Source organism: Schistocerca nitens, chromosome 2 (assembly GCF_023898315.1).
Source record: "Schistocerca nitens isolate TAMUIC-IGC-003100 chromosome 2, iqSchNite1.1, whole genome shotgun sequence".
Classification (NCBI taxonomy): Eukaryota; Metazoa; Arthropoda; class Insecta; order Orthoptera; family Acrididae; genus Schistocerca; species Schistocerca nitens.
The window spans coordinates 345,040,298-345,062,777 of NC_064615.1; the positions used below are offsets into that span (position 1 = coordinate 345,040,298).

General features: G+C 43.3%; 1 protein-coding gene across 1 annotated transcript in view; it reads left to right on the forward strand.

Moving 5' to 3' along the window:
- The first annotated feature begins 18,157 nt into the window (after positions 1–18,157).
- The window catches only part of LOC126236160 (juvenile hormone esterase-like), a 65,372-nt gene continuing 61,049 nt past the window's right edge, over positions 18,158–22,480 (forward strand). The window contains exon 1 of the mRNA XM_049945246.1: positions 18,158–18,373. Within this exon, the coding sequence (XP_049801203.1) occupies positions 18,173–18,373 (201 nt within the window). The 5' untranslated portion in view covers positions 18,158–18,172. The remainder of the gene's footprint in view (positions 18,374–22,480) is intronic.

Here is a 22,480-nt window from a genome sequence, read left to right on the forward strand (position 1 = left end):
GTTTGTCAGCTTCTGGTAGTCTCTGTAACTGAATTTTCTGATGACTCCAATCTGCTTTGTGCATAAGGGAGGCGGTTTCTTACGTATTGTTGCACGTCACTGCGACGTGTTTTCCACCAAAATCTTTCAGCTAGAGGTGTATCAGTTATTCTTTTCCCTCTGGAACCAGATAAGTCGTGGTCATGTGCTTGATGTAATAATTATATTACACGAACTACACTGTGGGGTTCGCACTTAGTCGATCTCCGTAAGCTTTCTTCAAATTGAGGTTGTGTTAAAAACAATTGACACTCACTGCCTGCTGATTGTGCCTTTGTAAATCTTCCTGGCTTCCACCTACTTCCTGCTTAGGCTATAAACAATCGTGTGTATGACTCTGACTTATGATTTACTTCATAGTCGAACTCATTTAATTGTATTGCCCAGCTCATTAACTGGCACGACTGATCTTTCAACCCTAAGAACCATTTTAGAGACACGTCGTTTGTAATCACTTTGAGTTTATGACAGTACAAATAGCAATGAAAATAAGAGATTCCGTAAATAACTGCTAACATTTCTTTTTCAGTTGCTGAATAATTATTTTCAGCCTTATTTAAGAGTCTAAAAGCATATGCCACCGGATGTTCTTTCCCATCAACATTCTAACTTAAAATACAACCAACAGCATTGTTGGAGGTATCACACACAAGTATGAATTCCTGTTCGAAGTCAGGGAATATTATCTCTGGATACGACATTAATATCTCCATGAGTTTGTCGAGTACTTCTTGACACTGTGTTGTCCGAAGTAAATGAACGCCTTTTCGTAGCAGACTTGCTAAGGGCAGTGCAATTTCAGCAAATCCCTTCACGAACTTACGGCAATAACTGCATAATCCAATAAAGGACTGTAATTGTTTAGTAGTTTGTGGCGTCAAAAAATCATGTATGGCGGAAGTAAGTTGACGGCCCATCCTCACTCTGTCTTGACTGATAATATGCAGAGAGTCCAAAAAGTATTCGTCTAACTGCATATCTTTTAGAACACATAGTCTGTGTAACATGAAAAGAAATGTATACAAAATCTAAAGAGCCAGTTATGTAAGAAGTACCTCGTTAAGTCATTTTTGTTGAAAAGCAAGGAAAGAAATACATCCAAATCGACAGCAAGGTTAACAAAATAGAAAATGTAATACAAGAGCTAGTTCGTAAAGTATTCTTTCACCATCTGAACATGCTGAAATTCTGCGCACAGTGATTAAACTATAACGCTGACCCACGGCACACACTGGAGTCAAACGTGCGCTGGCCCGTTGTTTCGCCTGTTGTGGTTCTGAATGACGCCGATACAGTGGAATTAGCGCCATGGGCCGTATGTGTAGTGAGACGACGCTGATCGAAAGGAAACTTATTCTGCGCTTACATAATGAGTGCAAATCTTCTTACGAGATTACTAAAGTAGTCGGTAGACCCAGATCGGCGGTTCAGTCGATAGTAGATCGATTTTGCACAACGAAATCATTAAGAAACCAACCACGTACCGGACGCCCTCACACTTTGATTGATGCAGACGTGAGATTTATCACGAGAGAAATGAAAAAGAAACCTAAAATCAGCGCTCCTAAGTTGGCTGGGGAGAGAGTCTAGGGGAAAGAAGGTATGTGCCAACACAATCAGAAATGCCTTCAAAACGTATGGGTGTCACGGCCGGGTAGCGCGCAAGAAATTTTGGGTCAGTGAACAGAATCGAAAGAAACGTCTTCATTTTGCGATGGAACATAGATTCAAAACGGAAGACTTCTGGGATAGAGTAATATTTTCTGATAGAGAGTAAATATAATGTATTCGGGTCGGATGGCAGGCGAATGGCGTGGCTTAAGAAGAACGCGGAGGTGTTGCCACACAATATTGTGCCAACGGTTAGAAACAGTGGTGGTTCCCTGATCGTGTGGGATGTATGAGTGCTGCAGGTGTTGGAAAATTACATTTTATAGAAGGTACAATGGATCACCATATATATATCAACATTTTAAAGGACAATCTGAATCCTAGCGCAGAAAAAATAGGTCTGCAAGGAAATTACATTTTTCAACAAGGTAACGACCCAAAGCACACGGCTCTAAATACAAGGCTATGGCTCCTGTGTAACACCACAAAACAACATCCCTCCTCAGAGCCCAGACATTAATCCTATTGAACACCTTTGGAAAGTACTGGAAGACAGCATCAGGAAAAGACAAGAGAGACCCAAAAGAAGCACTTCAAGACGAATGGGACAAAATTCCAGCCTCTCTGACGGCAAACTTGGTTAAGTCGATCCCCAGACGACTACAAGCAGTAATAGCTGAAAAGGGAAACTCCACTAAATATTAATTTTTGTAACTGAAATCATATTTTCAGATTGTAAAGTAAAGAAGAAAATGTGAGTGGACGAATACTTTTTGAAGTAGCCCTTGAATAAATTCCTCATTTTGTCAAATTTGTTGTCACTATGGATGCATTTATTTCCTTGTCCATCAATAAAAATGACTTACGAAGGTTCGCTGCATATGACTGCATGTTCACATTTCATCTCCCCTTCCTTACACGTGACATATACTTAGTTTTTTTAAAAAATTGCAGCTAGACGAATACTTTTTGGACTCACTGTATCCAAGATAACTTACTTGTGTATGAGCAATATGGCATTTCTCCACACTAAGTGCAAGGTGTGCTGCCCTCAATCAACTAAATACTTCATCCAGACGTTTAACATGATATTCTACAGTTCTCGAATAGACGATTATATCATCAAGATATACCATACAGATTCTTGGTTTTAATTGACGAAGACCCCATCTAACAGCGTTGGAAATTAATAATGACCAGTAGGTGTCGCGAAAGCTGCTTTGGGTTTACTTCGGGAAACACTTTTAGTTGGTGATTACCTCTTTTAAGGCCAATCGTTGAAAAATATTTACATCTTTCTAGGTTGTCTAACGTATCCATGATGTTCAAGGTTGGACATGCATCCATTGTGGTTCGTGCATTCAAGTAACAGTAGTCAAAACAAAATCTATATTTTCGAGTGCCGTTTACTGACTTGAACAACCCAGTTTCTCGAATTTTCTGTCACGGCGCCAACTGGGAAACTTTTCTCTGCTAGTTCGTTTGGCATTTTGGGCACCTTATCCTGCATACATTAAATGTAAGTCTGTAATTCTTTTCATGTGTAAAGCTCCATCTTCGACAACCAGTAATAAACTATACACAGTGGTAGATTCCGTCATGGACACATGACAGACGATGGAATTTTTTCCATGGCAGCGCCGTCAACATCGACGCAATACGCATTTATTTGTTGTAAAACTGTGATCATTGTAGTGTAAGGTGCGATCAAATAAATCCCTTTTCAGGGCGTTGCTGAAGCATATATGAAAAGTAGTGCGACTCCGATGCGGGTATATAAGCATGGACATGTAGACAAGAAATCAGAGTGTCATACATGTCCTTCTGACGTGCTTGCAGTAAATGCAGAAATGTGAACTATAAAGAAGTTATTACCTAATGCGTCTAAACAGGTCCAACAATCTGTTATTCTTTATTTGGCTGCTGAAGGACAAATACCAGTAGACATCCATCGGAGAATGAAGAACGTGTATGGGGAAGCACGTCTATCGAAAGCCATCACTGTATAAGGTCTGCAGCTGCTTCATGATAATGCACGTCCCCATATCCTAAATGACATAACGCAAAAGTTGCGCCAGCTCTTGTGGGAGGCACTCGAGCACCCGCCCTACAGTCTTGATCTCTCCACATGCGAATATCATGCCTTTGGTCCCTTAGAAAACGCCTCGAAGGATCAACGATTCCTATCGGACGAGGATGTGCAGCAGGCAGTTACGGAATTCTTCACTCAGCAGAACATGTTGTTTTACTAAACGCGTATCTTCAACCTTGCCAACCTGCGATGATTGCCTCAATGCTCAGGGCGTTTTTGCGAGTGGTATACCAGTTCTGGACTGCCCGGCCGTCAAACGGAAATATTTTTATTGTCCCTTATAACACTTGTATCATACAGCTCTCCTTGCTCATTCAAGACTTCATACCTCCAGGAATATCCATTTCCGACCATTGGTTCCTTATTTCAAAGTACTCAGTTTATAAGCTTCTGTAGTATGTATAATTTTGACCCTAAAGATCTGTGACCCACTACAGACTGTTTGACCATTATAAGTACGAAAGGAGTGAGAAGAAGACAATGAAATTAGCAAATAATCCTAATCCTAATAACCACAGGTCCAGAAAGCAATGGTTTTCCGGATAGGACGTATACTAAAAAGCGAAGCTCCATCTGAACAGCCGGCCGGGGTGGCTGAGCGGTTCTAGGCGCTACAGTCTGGAGCCGCGCGACCGCTACGGTCGCAGGTTCGAATCCTGCCTCGTGCAAGGATGTGTGTGATGTCCTTAGGTTAGTTAGGTTTAAGTAGTTCTAAGTTCGAGGGGACTGATGACCTCAGAAGTCCCTTAGTGCTCAGAGCCATTTGAACCATTTTTGAACCGTCTGAACAGGCCTGGAGAGGCCCGCACAGCACGAGGAAGTCTGCAGACAGGGACGTGGCGTTTCCCGCTGCTGAGGGTTGCTGAGCAGGCGGTCCCTGGTGCCCCGTTCTCAGTTCCCAGCCTTACTACAGTTCATCCAGTAACAGTAGGCTCTTCAAAGAGTAAGTTAAATATGGTCCACTCTAACGAGGAGAACCCAGCAAGTGACATCACCCGATTTCGCACGAAGTAATGGCCGCTATCGACAGGGGATCTCAAGTTGATTCCATATTTCTAGATTTCCGGAAAGCTTTTGACACCGTTCCTCACAAGCGACTTCTAATCAAGCTGCGCGCCTATGGGGTATCGTCTCAGTTGTGCGACTGGATTCGTGATTTCCTGTCAGGAAGGTCGCAGTTCGTAGTAATAGACGGCAAATCATCGAGTAAAACTGAAGTGATATCAGGTGTTCCCCAGGGAAGCGTCCTGGGACCTCTGCTGTTCCTAATCTATATAAATGACCTGGGTGACAATCTGAGCAGTTCTCTTAGGTTGTTCGCAGATGATGCTGTAATTTACCGTCTAGTAAGGTCATCCGAAGACCAGTATCAGTTGCAAAGCGATTTAGAAAAGATTGCTGTATGGTGTGGCAGGTGGAAGTTGACGCTAAATAACGAAAAGTGTGAGGTAATCCACATGAGTTCCAAAAGAAATCCGTTGGAATTCGATTACTCGATAAATAGTACAATTCTCAAGACTGTCAATTCAACTAAGTACCTGGGTGTTAAAATTACGAACAACTTCAGTTGGATAGACCACATAGATAATATTGTGGGGAAGGCGAGCCAAAGGTTGCGTTTCATTGGCAGGACACTTAGAAGATGCAACAAGTCCACTAAAGGGACAGTTTACACTACACTCGTTCGTCCTCTGTTAGAATATTGCTGCGCGGTGTGGGATCCTTACCAGGTGGGATTGACGGAGGACATCAAAAGGGTGCAAAAAAGGGCAACTCGTTTTGTATTATCACGTAGTAGGGGAGAGAGTGTGGCAGATATGATACGCGAATTGGGATGGAAGTCATTACAGCAAAGACGTTTTTCCTCGCGGCGAGATCTATTTACGAAATTTCAGTCACCGACTTTCTCTTCCGAATGCGAAAATATTTTGTTGAGCCTAACCTACATAGGTAGGAATGATCATCTAAATAAAATAAGAGAAATCAGAGCTCGAACAGAAAGTTTTAGGTGTTCGTTTATCCCCCGCGCTGTTCGGGAGTGGAATGGTACAGAGATAGTCTTATTGTGTTTCGATGAACCCTCTGCCAAGCACTTAAATGTGAATTGCAGAGTAGTCATGTAGATGTAGATGTAGATTTCCCAGAAACTAACTCAGTGGAAGAAGGATCAAAATAAAGCGAACACGTATCTCGCTTTATTTCGAGATGCTCGACTATTTCTGAAAAAACGATGGCCAAAGTTTTCGAACTGCTTTCCTGCTACTGTAATTGCTTTTTTCCGGACGATCTGCTCACACGAAGTGATAGCACAGTGGTTAACGTCGCATCTTGTTAATTTTGTGCCCCGTGATCGAAAGCCGATTATTACCATTTTTCATTTGGATCGCCTTATATGTAGAATATTTGTATACGAATGTATACTGATAGAACGTTGTCCTTATTCATCTACTAATTGTACGTCAGATGAATGAATTAGAAACAAGAAAGAATGGGAAAAATATTTGGAATTGTTTCCGGTGAAATTCCTGTATTGGATCTCGATTCAAAATATCAAAAAAAGAGAATTTACAAAGATTGTAACCCTCCAAAACACACACACACACACACACACACACACACACACACATATATATATATATATATATATATATATATATATATATATATATATATATATATATATGAGCACTATGCGACTTAACTTCTGAGGTCATCAGTCGCCTAGAACTTAGAACTAATTAAACCTAACTAACCTAAGGACATCACACACATCCATGCCCGAGCCAGGATTCGAATCTGCGACCGTAGCGGTCGCTCCGCTCCAGACTGTAGCGCCTAGAACCGCACGGCCACTCCGGCCGGCTATATATAGGGTGAAGCGAAATTGGCGCACGGCAACACTGTAAAAACATGTATGGTAAGTACCTCAGTCAGCACATGTTACGTGTGGTGCACAGTTGGTGGTTGGTGCAGTGGGTAGAGTCTTGGAGTAGAATGCAAGACATAGATGGTTCGCTCTTGTGTTGAGGCATCTGCTTTTTATTTGGTGTATGTAGTCCAGGTGGTACGATATCTGGCAGCTTAATCATCAACAGCGATTGCAGCATGTCCTCTAGAAAACATTTGTACTTACATACTACAATCGCAGAAATGGAGATTGGTCAGCTTTGAAAGAAGCCCTTTCTACGTCGTGGGCGAGAACTTTTTCGCACCACTTCATCTACTACATGCGAAACTTCTTTTCTTTGTACCCTCCTCCAATGGTCCCACAGATTAGGACCAACTGTTATTCTTGCGTCGTTCAGGGCGTTTACATTTCGTTGGGGCCTTACGTTACCAGTATGACCAGCAATGTGCTTTGCGAACAATGTCCAAACTCGGTTACTATTTGTTTGTGTTATCACCATGGTCCCAATAATTATGCCTTTCTACAGTGAGTCTGGTAACTGCATGCTGTTTACTATGTATCTCAATGCATTATTACTATTATTATTATTATTATTATTATTCTGTCGACGGGATTGTGGAAAAATCACGTCCATTACCGTTAGGGAAACTGTGTAATTAGAAACCGAACATCTCACAATTAGCGGTGTCAGGATGAACCATGCAGGGAAATGTCTGTGAGAGGGGTAAGGCGCGTTAGGTGGAACAGTGCGCAGGACTGACAGCGTGTTTATACTGAACGCGCTGTCCACCAAAGAAGGACTAGTAGCTAGCGGAGTAGCGCGCCCGTGACAGACTCCATGTATATTTGTACACATATCGTAATTTCTTATTCTAAAACAATGTGAATGACGTATGTCATACACAAACGATGAATATGTGGATATGCTTCTGGTCCGTGGCGAATCTGACAAACAGGTTGGTGTTGCCGTTCGTGAATATGCTGCTAAATACCCTGGTCGACGTCATCCAGATAAAAACGTGTTTCGCCGTCTAGAACCATGCCTTTGGGAGACACATTCTCTCCTTCCACCATCGCATGACACAGGTATTCCACTGAGGTCGTCTACTGAGGAAGCCATTCCGGAGGTCATACACCAAGAACCTCAGCGAAGTAAACGTAGAGTAGCAAGGCAGCTGCGTGTATCGCAACGCACGGTCGTTAACGTGCTGCGCGAGCGTGGGCTGCACCCCTGTCATTATGCTTTCACCCAACACCTGCATCATGCATCGCCATCAGAGAATGCAGTTCTGTAAATGGTTCCAACAACAACAAGAAACCAATGATGACTTCGTGAACACCGCAATATGGCCAGATGAAGCAGCATTCACTCATGAGGGTGTGAGATTAACCCTCACATGACCCACTACTGTGAATATCAAGTTTGGTTTGGTATCAAGAGTCCAGGCCAGAATATTGGGCGACAGGTGTTTTGGCCCCTACATGTTGCCTGACCGGTTGGCTGCGCAAAGGTATCATGCATTCCTCTCAAACAACCTGCCAGATGCGCTGGAAGATGTTCCACTACATGTTCGGCAGAGGATATGGGTCCGACATGATGGTACACCTCCACACTCTGGAATTAATGTGCGACAGTATTTGGACAGAAAATTCCCAGGGAAATGGCTCGGACGTGGGGGAGCAGTTGTATGGCCACCACGTTCACCTGACCTAAATCTCCTGGATTTCTTTCTGTGGGGACACCTGAAGAAACACGTGTACTCTACTCTGCCGACAAATGTGGAAGAATTGGTAGCGCGTGTTCCTGCTGCTCTTGTTACTGTAGATGCAGTTTTGCTGCGAAGGGTCCAGAGCTGTATGGTCTGGCGGTATGCGCAATGCTTGGACATGCAGGGAGGTCGCTTTGAGCATCTGTTGTTCTGGGGACAACGTATTCTGTTGCGGTCATTAATATGGTTATTACTATTGTTTTTTGTGCGACATCTGAGCGCTCATCTTACATGTAGTATAAATGACAAGAAGATGTTGTGTTCTTGTACTGTAGCATCTCGAAATTGATATTGTTTTTGTAGTTATTCTGTCCTATGACAAGTCATTTCTTTCAACGGTCTATTTCTCATTTGTTCAAATGTCTCTGAGCACTATGAGACTTAACACCTGAGGTCATCAGTTCCCTAGAACTTAGAACTACTTAAACCTAACTAACCTAAGGACATCACACACATCCATGCCCGAGGCAGGATTCGAACCAGACTGAAGCGCCTAGAACCGCTCGGCCACAGAGACAGGCGTTCTCACTTGTCTAACCACGTATCTATTATGTTCAGCGTTACAAAATGTTGTAAATTTGGGATACATGTGACCTAAGAAATGGTGTATATTACAAACAGTATGAAATGTTAGAATGAAATCAGCAAATAAAAAAAATTCGTCCCAACCCATGATCGAACCTTCGACCTCCTACATGCTAATCCAAAACTGTATCCACTGCACGAACAGTACATCAGCAATAATGTATACTAATAGAGATAATTACTATAATTGTGGTTACAGCGTTGCCAGATTGCCACTCTTTAACGTCTTTAACGTCCTTTTTTCTGCCGGATGTACTCGTCATACGAAATTTTGTGAGAGACATTTTTTTTTATCACTGGCATGTGAGGAGTCGCGCTGCGAAGCCCGACTGCGCGAATTTCGCTTCACCCTAGGTCAATCGGATATCAACTGCGTTTTTTAAAATAGGAATCCCCATTTTTTATTACATACTCGTGTAGTACGTAAAGAAATATGAATGTTTTAGTTGGACCACTTTTTTCGTTTTGTGATAGATGCCGCTGTAATAGTCATAAACGTATCACGTAACATTCCGCCAGGGCGGACGGTATTTGCTTCGTGATACATTATCCGTGTTAAAATGGACCGTTTACCAATTGCCGTAAAGGTCGATTCGTGTTGATGTATGGCTATTGTGATCAAAATGCCCAACGGGCGGTATCCTGGACGACATCATCTAAGTGTTCGGACCGTTCGCCGGATAGTTACATTATTTAAGGAAACAGGAAGTGTTCAGCCACATGTGAAACGTCAAACACGACATGCAATAAATGATGATGCCCAAGTAGGTGTTTTAGCTGCTGTGGCGGCTAATCCGCATATCATTATCAGACAAATTACACGAGAATCGGGAATCTCAAAAACGTCGGTGTTGAGAATGCTACATCAACATCGATTGCACCCGTACCATATTTCTGGGCACCAGGAATTGCATGGCGACGACTTTGAACGTCGTGTACAGTTCTGCCACTGGGCACAAGAGAAATTACGGTGGGCGCTGATGACCATGCTGCTTAGCGCCCGAAAACCTCAAACCACACACACAGAAATTACGGGACGATGACAGATTTTTTGCACGCGTTCTATTTAGCGACGAAGCGTCATTCACCAACAGCGGTAACATAAACCGGCATAATATGCACTATTGGGCAACGGAAAATCCACGATGACTGCGACAAGTGGAGCATCAGCGACCTTGGCGGGTTAATGGATGGTGCGGCATTATGGGAGGAAGGATAATTGGCCCCCATTTTATCGATGGCAATCTAAATGGTGCAATGTATACTGATTTCCTACGTAATGTGTGAAATCCTATGGGACTTAACTGCTAAGGTTATCAGTCCCTAAGCTTACACACTACTTAACCTAAATTATCCTAAGGACAAACACACACACCCATGCCCGAGGGAGGACTCGAACCTCCGCCGGGACCAACCTCACAGTCCATGATCCTACGTACTGTTCTACCGATGTTACTTCATGACAGAATGGCGATGTACTTCCAACATGATGGATGTCCGGCACATAGCTCGTGTGCGGTTGAAGCGGTATTGAATAGTATATTTCATGACAGGTGGATTGGTCGTCAAAGCACCATACCATGGCCCGCAAGTTCGCCGGATCTGACGTCCCCGGATTTCTTTATGTGGGGAAAGTTGAAGGATATTTGCTATCGTGATCCACCGACAACGCCTGACAACATGCATCAGCGCATTGTCAAAGCATGTGCGAACATTACGGAAGGCGAACTACTCGCTGTTGATAGGAATGTCGTTACACGTATTGCCAAATGCATGGAGGTTGACGGGCATCATTTTGAGCATTTATTGCATTAATGTGGTATTTACAGGTAATCACGCTGTAACAGCATGCGTTCTCAGAAATGACAAGTTCACAAAGTTACATGTATCACATTGGAACAACCGAAATACAATGTTCAAACGTGCCTACGTTCTGTATTTTAATTTAAATAACCTACCTGTTACCAACTGTTCGTCTAAAATTGTGAGCCATATGTTTGTGACTATTACAGCGCCATCCATCACAAAGCGAAAAAAATGGTCCAACTAAAACGTTCATATTTCTTTGCGTACTACACGAATATGTAATAACAAATGGGGGTTCCTATTTAAAAAAACGCAGTTGATATCCGTTTGACCTATGGCAGCGCCATCTAGTGGGCCAACCACAGCGCCATCTGGTTTCTCCCTTCAAGCTGGACAAGTTTCGTTCTTTGTAGTTTTTTCGTTTGACGTTTATTCCGTGAGATATTTGGCCCGGTCACGATCAAAGGACCACCCTATACATATATGACATTAATTGTGAAATCCAGTGTTAATTTTACAGTTAATATAACGCCCTTGCATCCCCAAATTTGATAAGAAACATTCGCGTAGTAACCTTCTGCAGACATGGGCAGATAAATGATAATGAAAATAAAATAAATAAAGACAACAATATGGTTTAGAACAAGACATCTCCTTTCCCAAGGTGGCTTCCATCAACTCCCCCTCCCGGATGATGCCCTCTCTCCCTCCATTCCCTTCATTTATCCCTCCTATCAACTCTGATCCTCACTCCCCCTCCTTTCCTCTGTCCTTTTCCCGTGCTCCCTCTCCCCCCCCCTTCCCTCCTCTTTCTTCCCCACCTCCCCTCTCTTTGCCCCCTTCTCTCCCCCGAGTCCTTTTACATTTCCCTCCTCTGCCTCCTCTCATTCCCTCTCGCGTCTGCCCTTCTCCCCCTTTTATTAGTCCTCTCCCTCCTTGGTCCCCCCCCCTTTTTCGTTTTTTCCTCTCCTCCCTCCTTGTTTTTCCCCCTACTCCAGGTCCCCCCCCCCTTTTGCCTTGGATCGGGAGTGCCATCTTTGTGCCGCCATTTTCGTGCAGTGTTTTACGGTGTGGTTTTCCAGTGAGTGCTCCGTGTTGTGTCTTTTGGGAAGTGTAGCGAACAGCCATCATACTGTCGTTGGGTGTGCTTTTTTTATCTCTTGCGAACAGAAACCAGACTGTCGCCATGTTTTTTAATTGTGTGTCTACTATGTTACTTGTCTGATTCCTGTGTATTTTAACAACATTGCCAACCCCTTTTGCTTTCTGTTTTAACTTTCCGCATTTTTACGCCATTTTACACTTTAAGTCACCATTTTATCGCCTGTTTTTCCTTGTTTCATTCTTCTTCCTTTTTTTAAAAAAAAGTCTGTAGGCTGTAGAGCAGCGTAGTAAGCTGCTGCCAGCCCGCCCCCTTGGGGGGGAATTGAAAATCAATAAAAAAAATAGAACAAGGGGCGGAATTTTAAGAAGCTAACCACTGAAGCACCGTTTCGTCTGAGAGAATCGCCCCCTAAAAGTCACATCAAGTTCCTCGAAAATACATCGAAAACTTTATTCAGAAACGGTCGAGTACGTTTGGGTAAGCCGATACACGCGTTCGCTTATTTCGACTCCTCTTCCACTGAGAAAGGTTCTGAGAAACGGGGTTACAGCACTTTCCGCGTTCTCCTCGTAAGACCATCGCGTGATATGAATGGAGCATTGTCAGAAGAGAGAACGTGTTTCGGGTGCCCTGCAGACACAGCTGTACTGCAGTATGAATAACAAGTGCATGACAGCTTGCGATGAAATGGCGCGGCAACTGGAAATGTACTCCAGAGCTGAAGTAAGCGAGACTTTACGATTCCTGTCGGAAAAACGTCTAAGCTGCACGAGATACACCGTGAAAATCTGGCGTTATACGGACCAAATGTAACGTCGCGTCCTGCCGAAGTGAAATGGTGCCAATGGACCACAGGCTATAATGTCCAGGTATAAAACTGTACGTCAACAGAACAAACAGTCCTGTTCCGGAAAAAGCCACGTATAACACTATTAATCTGGGAATTTTGCAAATATTATCTGGCGTATAATGTTAGCCCTTTTACAGGATTTGACCATAACGAACGACTAATGGATGCGGAAATCAGAGTATTAGTTCTTTTCCTAAGAGTTCTCTAGCTGTTAGAAAGAAATTCAGTAAAATGGAATAATATTGAATCTATGACCTTTCTGTACCAAGTTCATTAAGTGGTTTGTTTAATGGATTTACGGTCGCCAGCCTACCTAGGGAAAGAAATGATTTTTCCTAGTGTTCCCTAACTTAATTTCACAAATAAATATAACTTTTCAGGATATGGTTCTAAGAAAGACGCAGGAATCTTTTAGCTACTACACCCACATGCATATATATAGTGTTGATCTAGAAAGGCCACGAATTCCTAGTCATCACCATGTGCTAAAAAGAAATCTGGCCAGGGGGACTTCTATGTTTGGAATTTTGATTAATCAACAAATTTAAGATTTAAATATTCTAATAGCATTATACACATATTTGAGTTTATTAAGAGACATTGTTTATATCTTTCTCTTAACAAAGGGCCCGTTAAAAGCCAAAGGAATGGTGTGGTCACTCTGTATTCTCATTCAGTAATTTTATGCCAGCCTACGTCAGTGTTACTGACCCACATAACGCAATTTTCTTTTATAACTCTTTGTACTTTACTGAATTTCATTTACAACTGAAAGAGTTTTATATTTACTTTACTCAAGACTTATTGACTCACTTTCACTTTACTTATCGCCAGAAAGAAAATAAGAATATTAAAACTGTTAAACTTGTCTGAAAACATCTACTTTAGAACATGAGCAAACTTTCACTTCAGCACTTCTATTACGTAAATCATACATTACTTTTACCTTCACTTTAAAAGTTAGTTCACAACAATTATTTACAAACATTTATTCAAAGATGAAAATTAGTGCTTGTAGACACGGAATAACGCACTTCAAGTGTTTTTATAGCAGGTTTACTCGCAATAATCAAACACCAGGAAAGGACCCTGTATAGGTGAATAATTAGGAATGAAATAACATGGTGGACCCAATTTTATGTTTAACGCAATAATAATTAAAAAAGTCAATTTTGAATTAATGGTTCACGATTCTACAATTGTAATTATACAGTTGGCTGTTGGCTGTAGGCGTTGGATGTGACAGATAGTAATGGCGGTTACACTGCCCATGGTACGGAATACAATCCTCTTGAAGTATGGGCTAGCTAATTCTTCTTGGCGTCATTTTAACGTCCATAACATAGCCCAAAAACTTGTACCAAAGCCGTAATAATTCTGCAGTCGGCATCCGAGGCTACTGTGCAACAATTTCCAGGCAAGGTATCGCCAACTCCGTCCGAGTGTTGCCTCTTTCACTGATGCCTACAGACTTATCCTCTCGTTCCCGCTGACTCCACAGGTGGAGCGCCAGAAATCCAAGTCTCCTTTTACGCTTCTCACAGTAAATTCCGAATAGTAGAAAAGCACTCGATCTTTTACATAACATGTATCCTAAATATTTCCCCTAAGCGTGTATCATTTTTGAAAATGTCAACTTGAACAAATACATATTACATATACGAAAATTTTCATTTCACTGATGCATGAGAAAATATTATTTACTAAATTTTACATTTCAATTTTTTTTACATAAGTTACAAATATACACTAGCAACTTTGTGTTCTGCCTTACGGCAGGTCTGGTCATGGGGGAAGCCTCATCAGAGAGGACCACTGCATGAGCGTCTAGGGAAGTGATTCCAGTGGTGGTTTCCCGTTGCCTTCCACTGATGATGATGCAATGATAATGAGGACAACACAACACCCAGTCCCTGAACAGAGAAAATCTCCGATCCAGTCGGGAATCGAACCCGGACCCCTTGGCGATACACGAGCAAAGCACACAAACGTCACGTGTATCACATTTTTCACAGAGTTTTGCAAATCACAATTATGTTGCGGCAAATTTTAAATGCAAAAAAATTATCAGTTTAGATGACTGATTGAATAATAGTGTTATACAGGTAGTCGAGGAACTGAACCGCAGCAATCACAGATTGACTATCGCGGTCATTGCTCCTCAGGTGCTCATCCCAATAGACAGTGCTCATTCTATCGTCCGAGAACATTGCAGGAAGAACTGTGCTTATGCCTGGTTCAGCAATCACTGTCATCTGCGCACGATGATGGCGTCTTTGGACTTCCTTGAGCGTCACTCCGTCGAAGTAAATGATTTCCTAAGTCGCATTATTAAGGGCGACGAGACGTGGACCCACTATTTAACACTTGCGACAAAGAGAGCGTCTCCTCGGAAAAAATACAGGGTGTCCAGAAAAGGACTCCTGATTTCAAAATTAAATATCTCGAAAACAAAGATCGATAGAGGAATGCAGTAAACGGTATGTTTATTGTGAAAGCTGTAAGAAGTTTATACAGCAGTTTGAAATAATAGTTACAAAAACTGCTAACAGATGGCGCTGTACGCTGTACAGCTCATATCAGCATACATAAGTGAAATAATCGTATGAAAACAATCTTTGCAAATCACAATGTTTTCAAAATGTTCACCATTGGCACTACAGAGGTGGCGCAAACGAAGAATGAAATTCCCCATCACATTTCGTAGTGTCTCAACCGAAATGGATTCACATGCCACAGAGATCGCCGATTCAAGCTCGTCCAGCGAGGCGGGATGCTTCGGGTAGACCATGTCTTTCACTGTGCCCCACAAAAAAAGTCACAGGGAGTCAAATCCGGCGAATATGGAGACCAATCCATGCCTGCACCAGTAAATTTGGGATATTCCAAAGCAATGACTCGATTCCCGAAGTATTCCTCAAGAAAGCGAAACACTTTTTCGGTCCGATGTGGTCGGGCTCCATCTTGCATAAACCATTCAGTACCTGGTCGATCCTCTAACGCATGCTGTGTGGCGACAAATTGTTCCAAAATTGCAACGTAACGTGCACCAGTGACCGTTTCTCGAATGAAAAATGGGCCAATAATGCCTCTGCTGCATACTGCAGCCCACACAGTAACTTTAGGAGAATACAGGGGTTTCGCTTCACACCAACATGGCTTTTCGGAACCCCAAAATCGACAGTTCTGCTTATTCACGTATCCATTCAGGTGGAAGTGTGCTTCATCTGTAAACCAGATGCAGCCAACATCAAATCCTTCACTATCAATCATTGTGAGCATCTGATTAACAAAGGCAACCCTTTGTTGCAGAGCTCGTACGGGTATGGCCCGATGCGTTAGAATTTTGAATGGAAACATGTGTAGGCTCTTTCTAGGTATTTTCTGCGTCCTGGAACGCTTCAAACCAGTCTCAGATGCAATTCTACGGACGGATGACATTGGATTTCGCTGAATAATTCCAGAAACTGTGGCGATATTTTCAGGCGTAACTGCGATTTGCTTGCGGCCAACATGCCCCACTAGATCATAAGTTACGCTGCCTGTTCGTTGAAATTTTGCGAAGAGCGTACGAATGGTTTTCGCATCGGGTCCTTTTGGAACATTAAATCGTGCTTGAAAACTTCGCCTTGTTGCCGTAGGACTCTCTTCTAACCTGTGTACTCTAGCACCAGAAAAACGCATTGTTCAATGGAGTACATGGTTTTAAACTCTTCCTTCGGTACGCTAACCTCCTTTCACGTTTCAATAGTGGAACTGATCGCTCTGGGCTTCGGATCACTATTTATACTAGGCATTACGTATGGCGATTACAGCGCCATCTGTTAGCAGCTTTTGTAACTATTATTTCAAACTGCTGTGTAAACTTCTTACAGCTTTCACAATAAACATACCGTTTACTGCATTCCTCTATCGATCTTTGTTTTCGAGATATTTAATTTTGAAATCAGGAGTCCTTTTCTGGACACCCTGTACAAAGTTGTAACATCAGCAGGGAAGCTCATGGCCATCGTTTCCTTCGACTGGGAAGGATTTGAGTCCACAAAGTTTGTAGCAAAGGGCATACCCATTAATGCCGATTCGTACTGTGCAAGGCTGACATAACTGCGCGTCCGCCCCTGGTAGCTGAGTGGTCAGCGCGACTAGGTGTCATACCTAACGGCCCGGGTTCGATTCCCGGCTGGATGGAAGATTTTCTCCGCTCAGGGACTGGGTGTTGTGTTGTCCCTATCATCATCGTTTCATCCCCAACGACACGCAAGTCGCCGAAGTGGCGTCAACTCGAAAGACTTGCACCAGGCGAACGGTCTACCCGACGGGAGGCCCTGGCCACACGCAATTTTCATTTCCATCGCTGCCCAACGCCGTCACGAGCAAGAGGCGTGGAAAATCTCCTGCACAACAATGCAACACCCCGTACGGCGCGCACAGTACAAGCTTTTCATCAACGTTTTCGATGGGAGGTTTGGAAACAACCGCCATACGGTCCATATCTTGCACCATGCAATTTCCATCTAGAACATCGGGGGCGGTGGGGAGGGGGTGGAAGAGATTTTACATCTAGGAAGACGTTCACATAGCAGTTGTCGAATAACTTGGTGACCAAAGAGCAGGTTTCTATCGTCGAGGAACTGAACGATTGGGAAAACGCTGCGACCGTCGTTTATAGAGACTTGCTGACCGTTGAACCATAGTGTCGTGTATGTGTCACTTTGAAGTGTAATGCAACATTCAATAAAAGTTACTTGATCTCGTATGATAACTTACCTTTTGAATGCCTCTCGTATATTATGAAATGAAATGAATGGCTTGGCCGTCGAGAAAATCATTGAAGATCAAATGAGGTGAAATGATATCAGCGCAAATCGTTAAAATTTTCTGAACTTGCACTATAATGAACGAGTCTACATCATTCACAGACAGGCAAACAGGTCGTACATTTCTCTGTCTCATTCCTCCTTTTCCTCTGTACATGTCGATGTGTGTGTGTAATTATGAGTACATTTTGTTAACAGCCAGCAAAGATAAGAGGTAGTAATGCAAAGTGGTTACTTCTAGGAATCTGTTCCCTTATTGTTTTCCCGCGTTCCACTCACCGTCTGTGTCATAAAGGTAGACCCAAACTGTATATTTACGGACGACAACCGTTTATCAGCATTGCTTGTTGCATACGATGACAACGGAGCGGTCCTGATACAGAAAACTTAACAAACTTACAAAGAATAGACCCATATTCCCTGTCTGCTCATTAGTCACTAACCTTTTCGTGTAGTGTGACAGTGGGCGGATCACCGGCAAGTGATAGGAAGAAGACGGGAAGTCCCCTGGCAAGGTCGCCCTCCACTACTTAAAACCAAACGCCAGTACCGGATGTTACAGACCTGCCATGGCGCATCACAGAACTGCCATGTCCGCCTCGTGGCAGCCGCTAGTAATTGTGCTGCTAGCACCTCTGACTTGTCTGGCGACGTGTGGCAATCGGCCGATCGCCTCCACACCGCTGGGCAAAGTTCTGGGTTCGACGCTGACGACGCTCGACGGCAAAAACTTCTCAGCCTTCCGTGGAATACGCTACGCTAAGGCGCCTGTTGGTGACTTGCGCTTCAAGGTACGCATGTACTTCTACAACCATACTCTGCAAACCACGGTGACGTGCATGGCACAGGATACTCTTTCCCATTCTATTCACGTATGGAGCGCGGAAAAAGTGACCGCTTAAACATCTCTGTGCCCGCTGCCGTTAGTATAATCTTGTCTTCGCGAGTTCTATGGGAGCGATGAAGTATATTCCCAGATTAATCACTTAAAGTTGGTTCCAGAAACATTCTAAGCACACTTTCAAGGGATAGCTTGCATCTGTCATCAAGAATCTGCCAGTTCAGTTCTTTCGGCACTTACGTGGGTCAAAGAAACCTGTGATCATTTGTGCTGCCCTTCTCTATAACGATCATTATCCCCAATTGGCCCTATTTGGTACGGGTCCCAAGCACTTGAGCAATATCCTAGAATGGGTCGCACTAGTTTTTCGTAAGTAGTTTCCTTTGAAGACTGATTGCATTTCCTTTGTATTCTACCAATAAAACAGTTTGTCACCTGCTTACCTCCGAATGAGCCTATATGATCGTTCCATTTCATATCCCTACAAGTGTTACATTCAGTTTTTTGAATGAGCTGTCTGATTTCAAGTCGGCCGGTGTGGCCGAGCGGTTCTAGGCGTTTCAGTCTGGAACAGCGCGACCGCTACGGTCGCATGTTCGAATGTGTGTGATGTCCTTAGGTTGGTAAGGTTTAAGTAGTTCTAAGTTCTAGGGGACTGATGACCTCAGAAGTTAAGTCCCATAGTGTTCAGAGCCATTTTTTTTTTTTTTTTTTGTCCGATTCCAGCTGTGGCTCATTGATATTGTAGTCATACGATACAACATTTTTTCGTTTTGAGAAGAGACGGTTTCACGTTTTCTGAACATTTCAAGCAAGTTGCTACTCTTTCCACCACTTCCAAATTTTACCAAGATCCGACTGAATATATGTGTAGCTTCTGTCAGACAGTACTTCATTATGGACACATCATACGTGCAAAGTCTGAAGTTACTGTTGTCTGTTAGATCACTAATAAAAAACATGAACAGCAAAGGTCCCAACACACTTCCCAGGATCACACCCGAAGTTACTTCTCCAATTGTCAACGTCTGAACATCCAAGATGACATACTGCGTCCTCCCTACCAAAATATTCTCAGTCCAGTCACAAACTTCGCTTGATGCTCCATATGATAATAAGCCTAGATGTGGTACTGAGTCAAATGATTTTCGGAAATCGAGAAAAACTGCACCTACCTGACTGCGTTGACCCATGGCTACCCCGCGCGGCGGCGGGGGAGAGGCGGCCCCTGTTGCCCATAGGTATGATAGCTACGGCGCTGTTGCCTGTTGCTTGCAGGATAACGTCGCTGTAAACAAGAATTGGAAGTACAAGTGTTTGTACAAGTTTTGTTTTTAGGCCAAGAGGCAAGAGCTTTTTATACGAGGGTTGTCCAGAAAGTAAGTTCCGATCGGTCGCGAAATAGAAACCACAGTGTAAATCAGAAATGTTTTATCTGCAACTGTTAGCTACAGCTTCCATCCACTGTTCTATATAGTCACCACTTTGACGACATTTGTCGTAGTGTTGTACCAACTTTCCAGTACCCTCGTCGTAGAAGGCAGCCGCCTGTGCTTCCCGCCAATTCTCTACGCTGATCTATAGCTCGTTGTCTGTGCGAAAATGTTGTCTCCATAGCCAGTAGTTAATGTGAGCAGAAATTAAACGCGTAGGGAACCAATTACGGGCTATAGTGCGCGTGATCGAACACTTCCCATCGAAAACGCTGCAGGAGCATTTTCATTGCAACCGAGAATTGTCATGAAGTAGGAACCGTATGACAGTTCTGTAATGTGGGCTGCGTAACATCAGGCGAAATCTCTGACCAGGACCTCTTACTTGGCGGGAGACGCATATTTATGTGCTCACCATGCGCTAAGAACTGAAAGGAGCGAAGTGATGCAACCGACAGGCATACTAGAGACACTGTCGAACACATATGTACAAATCTTTATTAGATTATCACAGTGGTTTCCATTTCTTGACCGATCGGAACTAACTTTCTGGACAACCCTCGTATTTTGCACAGAATGGGAACAGCTGGTGCTTCTTGTACACTACAGTTACGTGCTCAGTCCAATTTAGATTTCGTCTATTATTACTCCTAGACTCTTCGATGAAGTAGAGAAAATTAATTTTATTGTTAAGTTTCTTATGTAATTATCTATAACAAGATATAATGGAAATACAGAAATTGCAAATATAATAGAAAAAGTGCCACATCAAGGGATGGTTTGGCATTGCAGATGGCATCAGTTGTTGAAAACCGCCGTCAGTTTCTTCGGAATCTTCGATATTTTGGAGTACCAGTGGAAGTCTGGTCCACACACAACGATTTGTCTGCACACATCACATCTGCACAGACAGATCATAGCATGTGTGTGGACAGTATATTTGAGGAGATATGAGATGTGCAAACCAGGTAGTTGGATTTAAAAATTTTAACGAAACTGCACAAATCTGCAGGTGCAAATCCGATCTGCGCAGACAAACCATAGCACGTGAGCAGGAGATGCCGCAAATCTCTATCGCAAAATGTGTTTGAGCGAGTTGTTGTTCAGTCTAGTGGCTCTCCTCCTTTTGCGCACGATAATTCCAAAACGGTTGACATATGTTATTACTCCAGAATGAAAAGTTCATTGCTGAGTTTACCGGAAAATGCAGGGTGGTCAGAAAGAGTCTGAAAAGCTTGTACGGATGTTGCAGTGCAGGGTGTGCCGAGAAATAGCTGTTAAGAAAAAAATTCGACACGTTACGTCGTATCCGGGTTAATTACGAGGCTGCCCGTAAAGTAAGGTCTCCAACGAGCTCCCGTCGAGACGGAGTCAGCTAGCTTAAATCTGACAACACCGCGTTCCTTGTATCCCATGCTATGCCACTATTCTTGCCAGTCCTCATCTCTCTGCAACGCTCATTCTTGGCGTACCAACCGTTAACGATGGAAGGGAAAATCGACGCTCCCACCAAGTGTGAATTGCGTTCTGTGATTGGATTTCCATGGTTTATTTCTATTGAAATCCATCGCCAGCTGACCGACGTTTATAGAGAAAAGTGTATGGACGTAAAAAATGTGCTTAAATGGTGTAGGAAGTTCGCAGACGGTCGTACAAAAGTGCACGACGAGGCCGGCCGCGGGCGTACATTCGTTTCGGACGAGACAGAGACGAAAGTCGAAGACGTTTTGCTTGCGGATCGCCGTGAGACTGTGCGAGAGATTATCTGATACGGGACGTCTCTAAGACTACCGTAGAAAAGATTATGACAAACATTTTGAAATATCACAAAGTGTGTGCCGCGGACACTCACTGATGAATACGAAAAGCAACGCATCGAAAGTGCCCGCAAGTTTCTGCGCCGTTTCCGGGAAGAGGGTGAGGAATTTCTGGATTCAGTTGTAACCGGGGAGTCCACTACTTCACGCCAGAGACCAAGGAACAATCAAAACAATGGCAGTATTCCAGTTCTCCAAATGTCAAGCAAACGCTGTTAGCGGGGAAGGTGATGGCTTCAGTATTCTAGGATAGGAAATGCGTTCTGCTGGTCGATTACCTGGAAAGAGGTACAACAATCAACTCGACAAGGTACTGCGACACACAGAAAAAGTTACGCCGGGCTATACAGAACAAAAGGAGGGGTCGGCTGACAAATGGATTTCGTTTGCACCATGACAACGCCCGCTATCACGTCGTCCACAACACGACAGATCTCATCGCCATATTCGGGTGGGAAATTATTGACAATCCTCCATACAGCCCTGCTTTGGCTCCCAGTGACTGCTACGTTCCCCCAACTTGAAACAACATTTGGGTGAATGAAATCCAATCCTTCCTGTATGAGTTGGGGAATGGGGGGAGGGGGGGGGGAGGGAGTGTTATGTCTCCAAAAATGCATCGATATTTTGGAGTACCAGTGGAAGTCTGGTCCACACCCAACGATTTGTCTGCACACATCACATCTGCACAGACATAACGTAGCTTGTGTGTGAACCGTATATTTGGGTAATAATTTGTAACTGGTTTTGCAAGAAAATGATGTTTACGATGTGAAAAAGCATTAGAGACCTTAATTTACGGCCAAA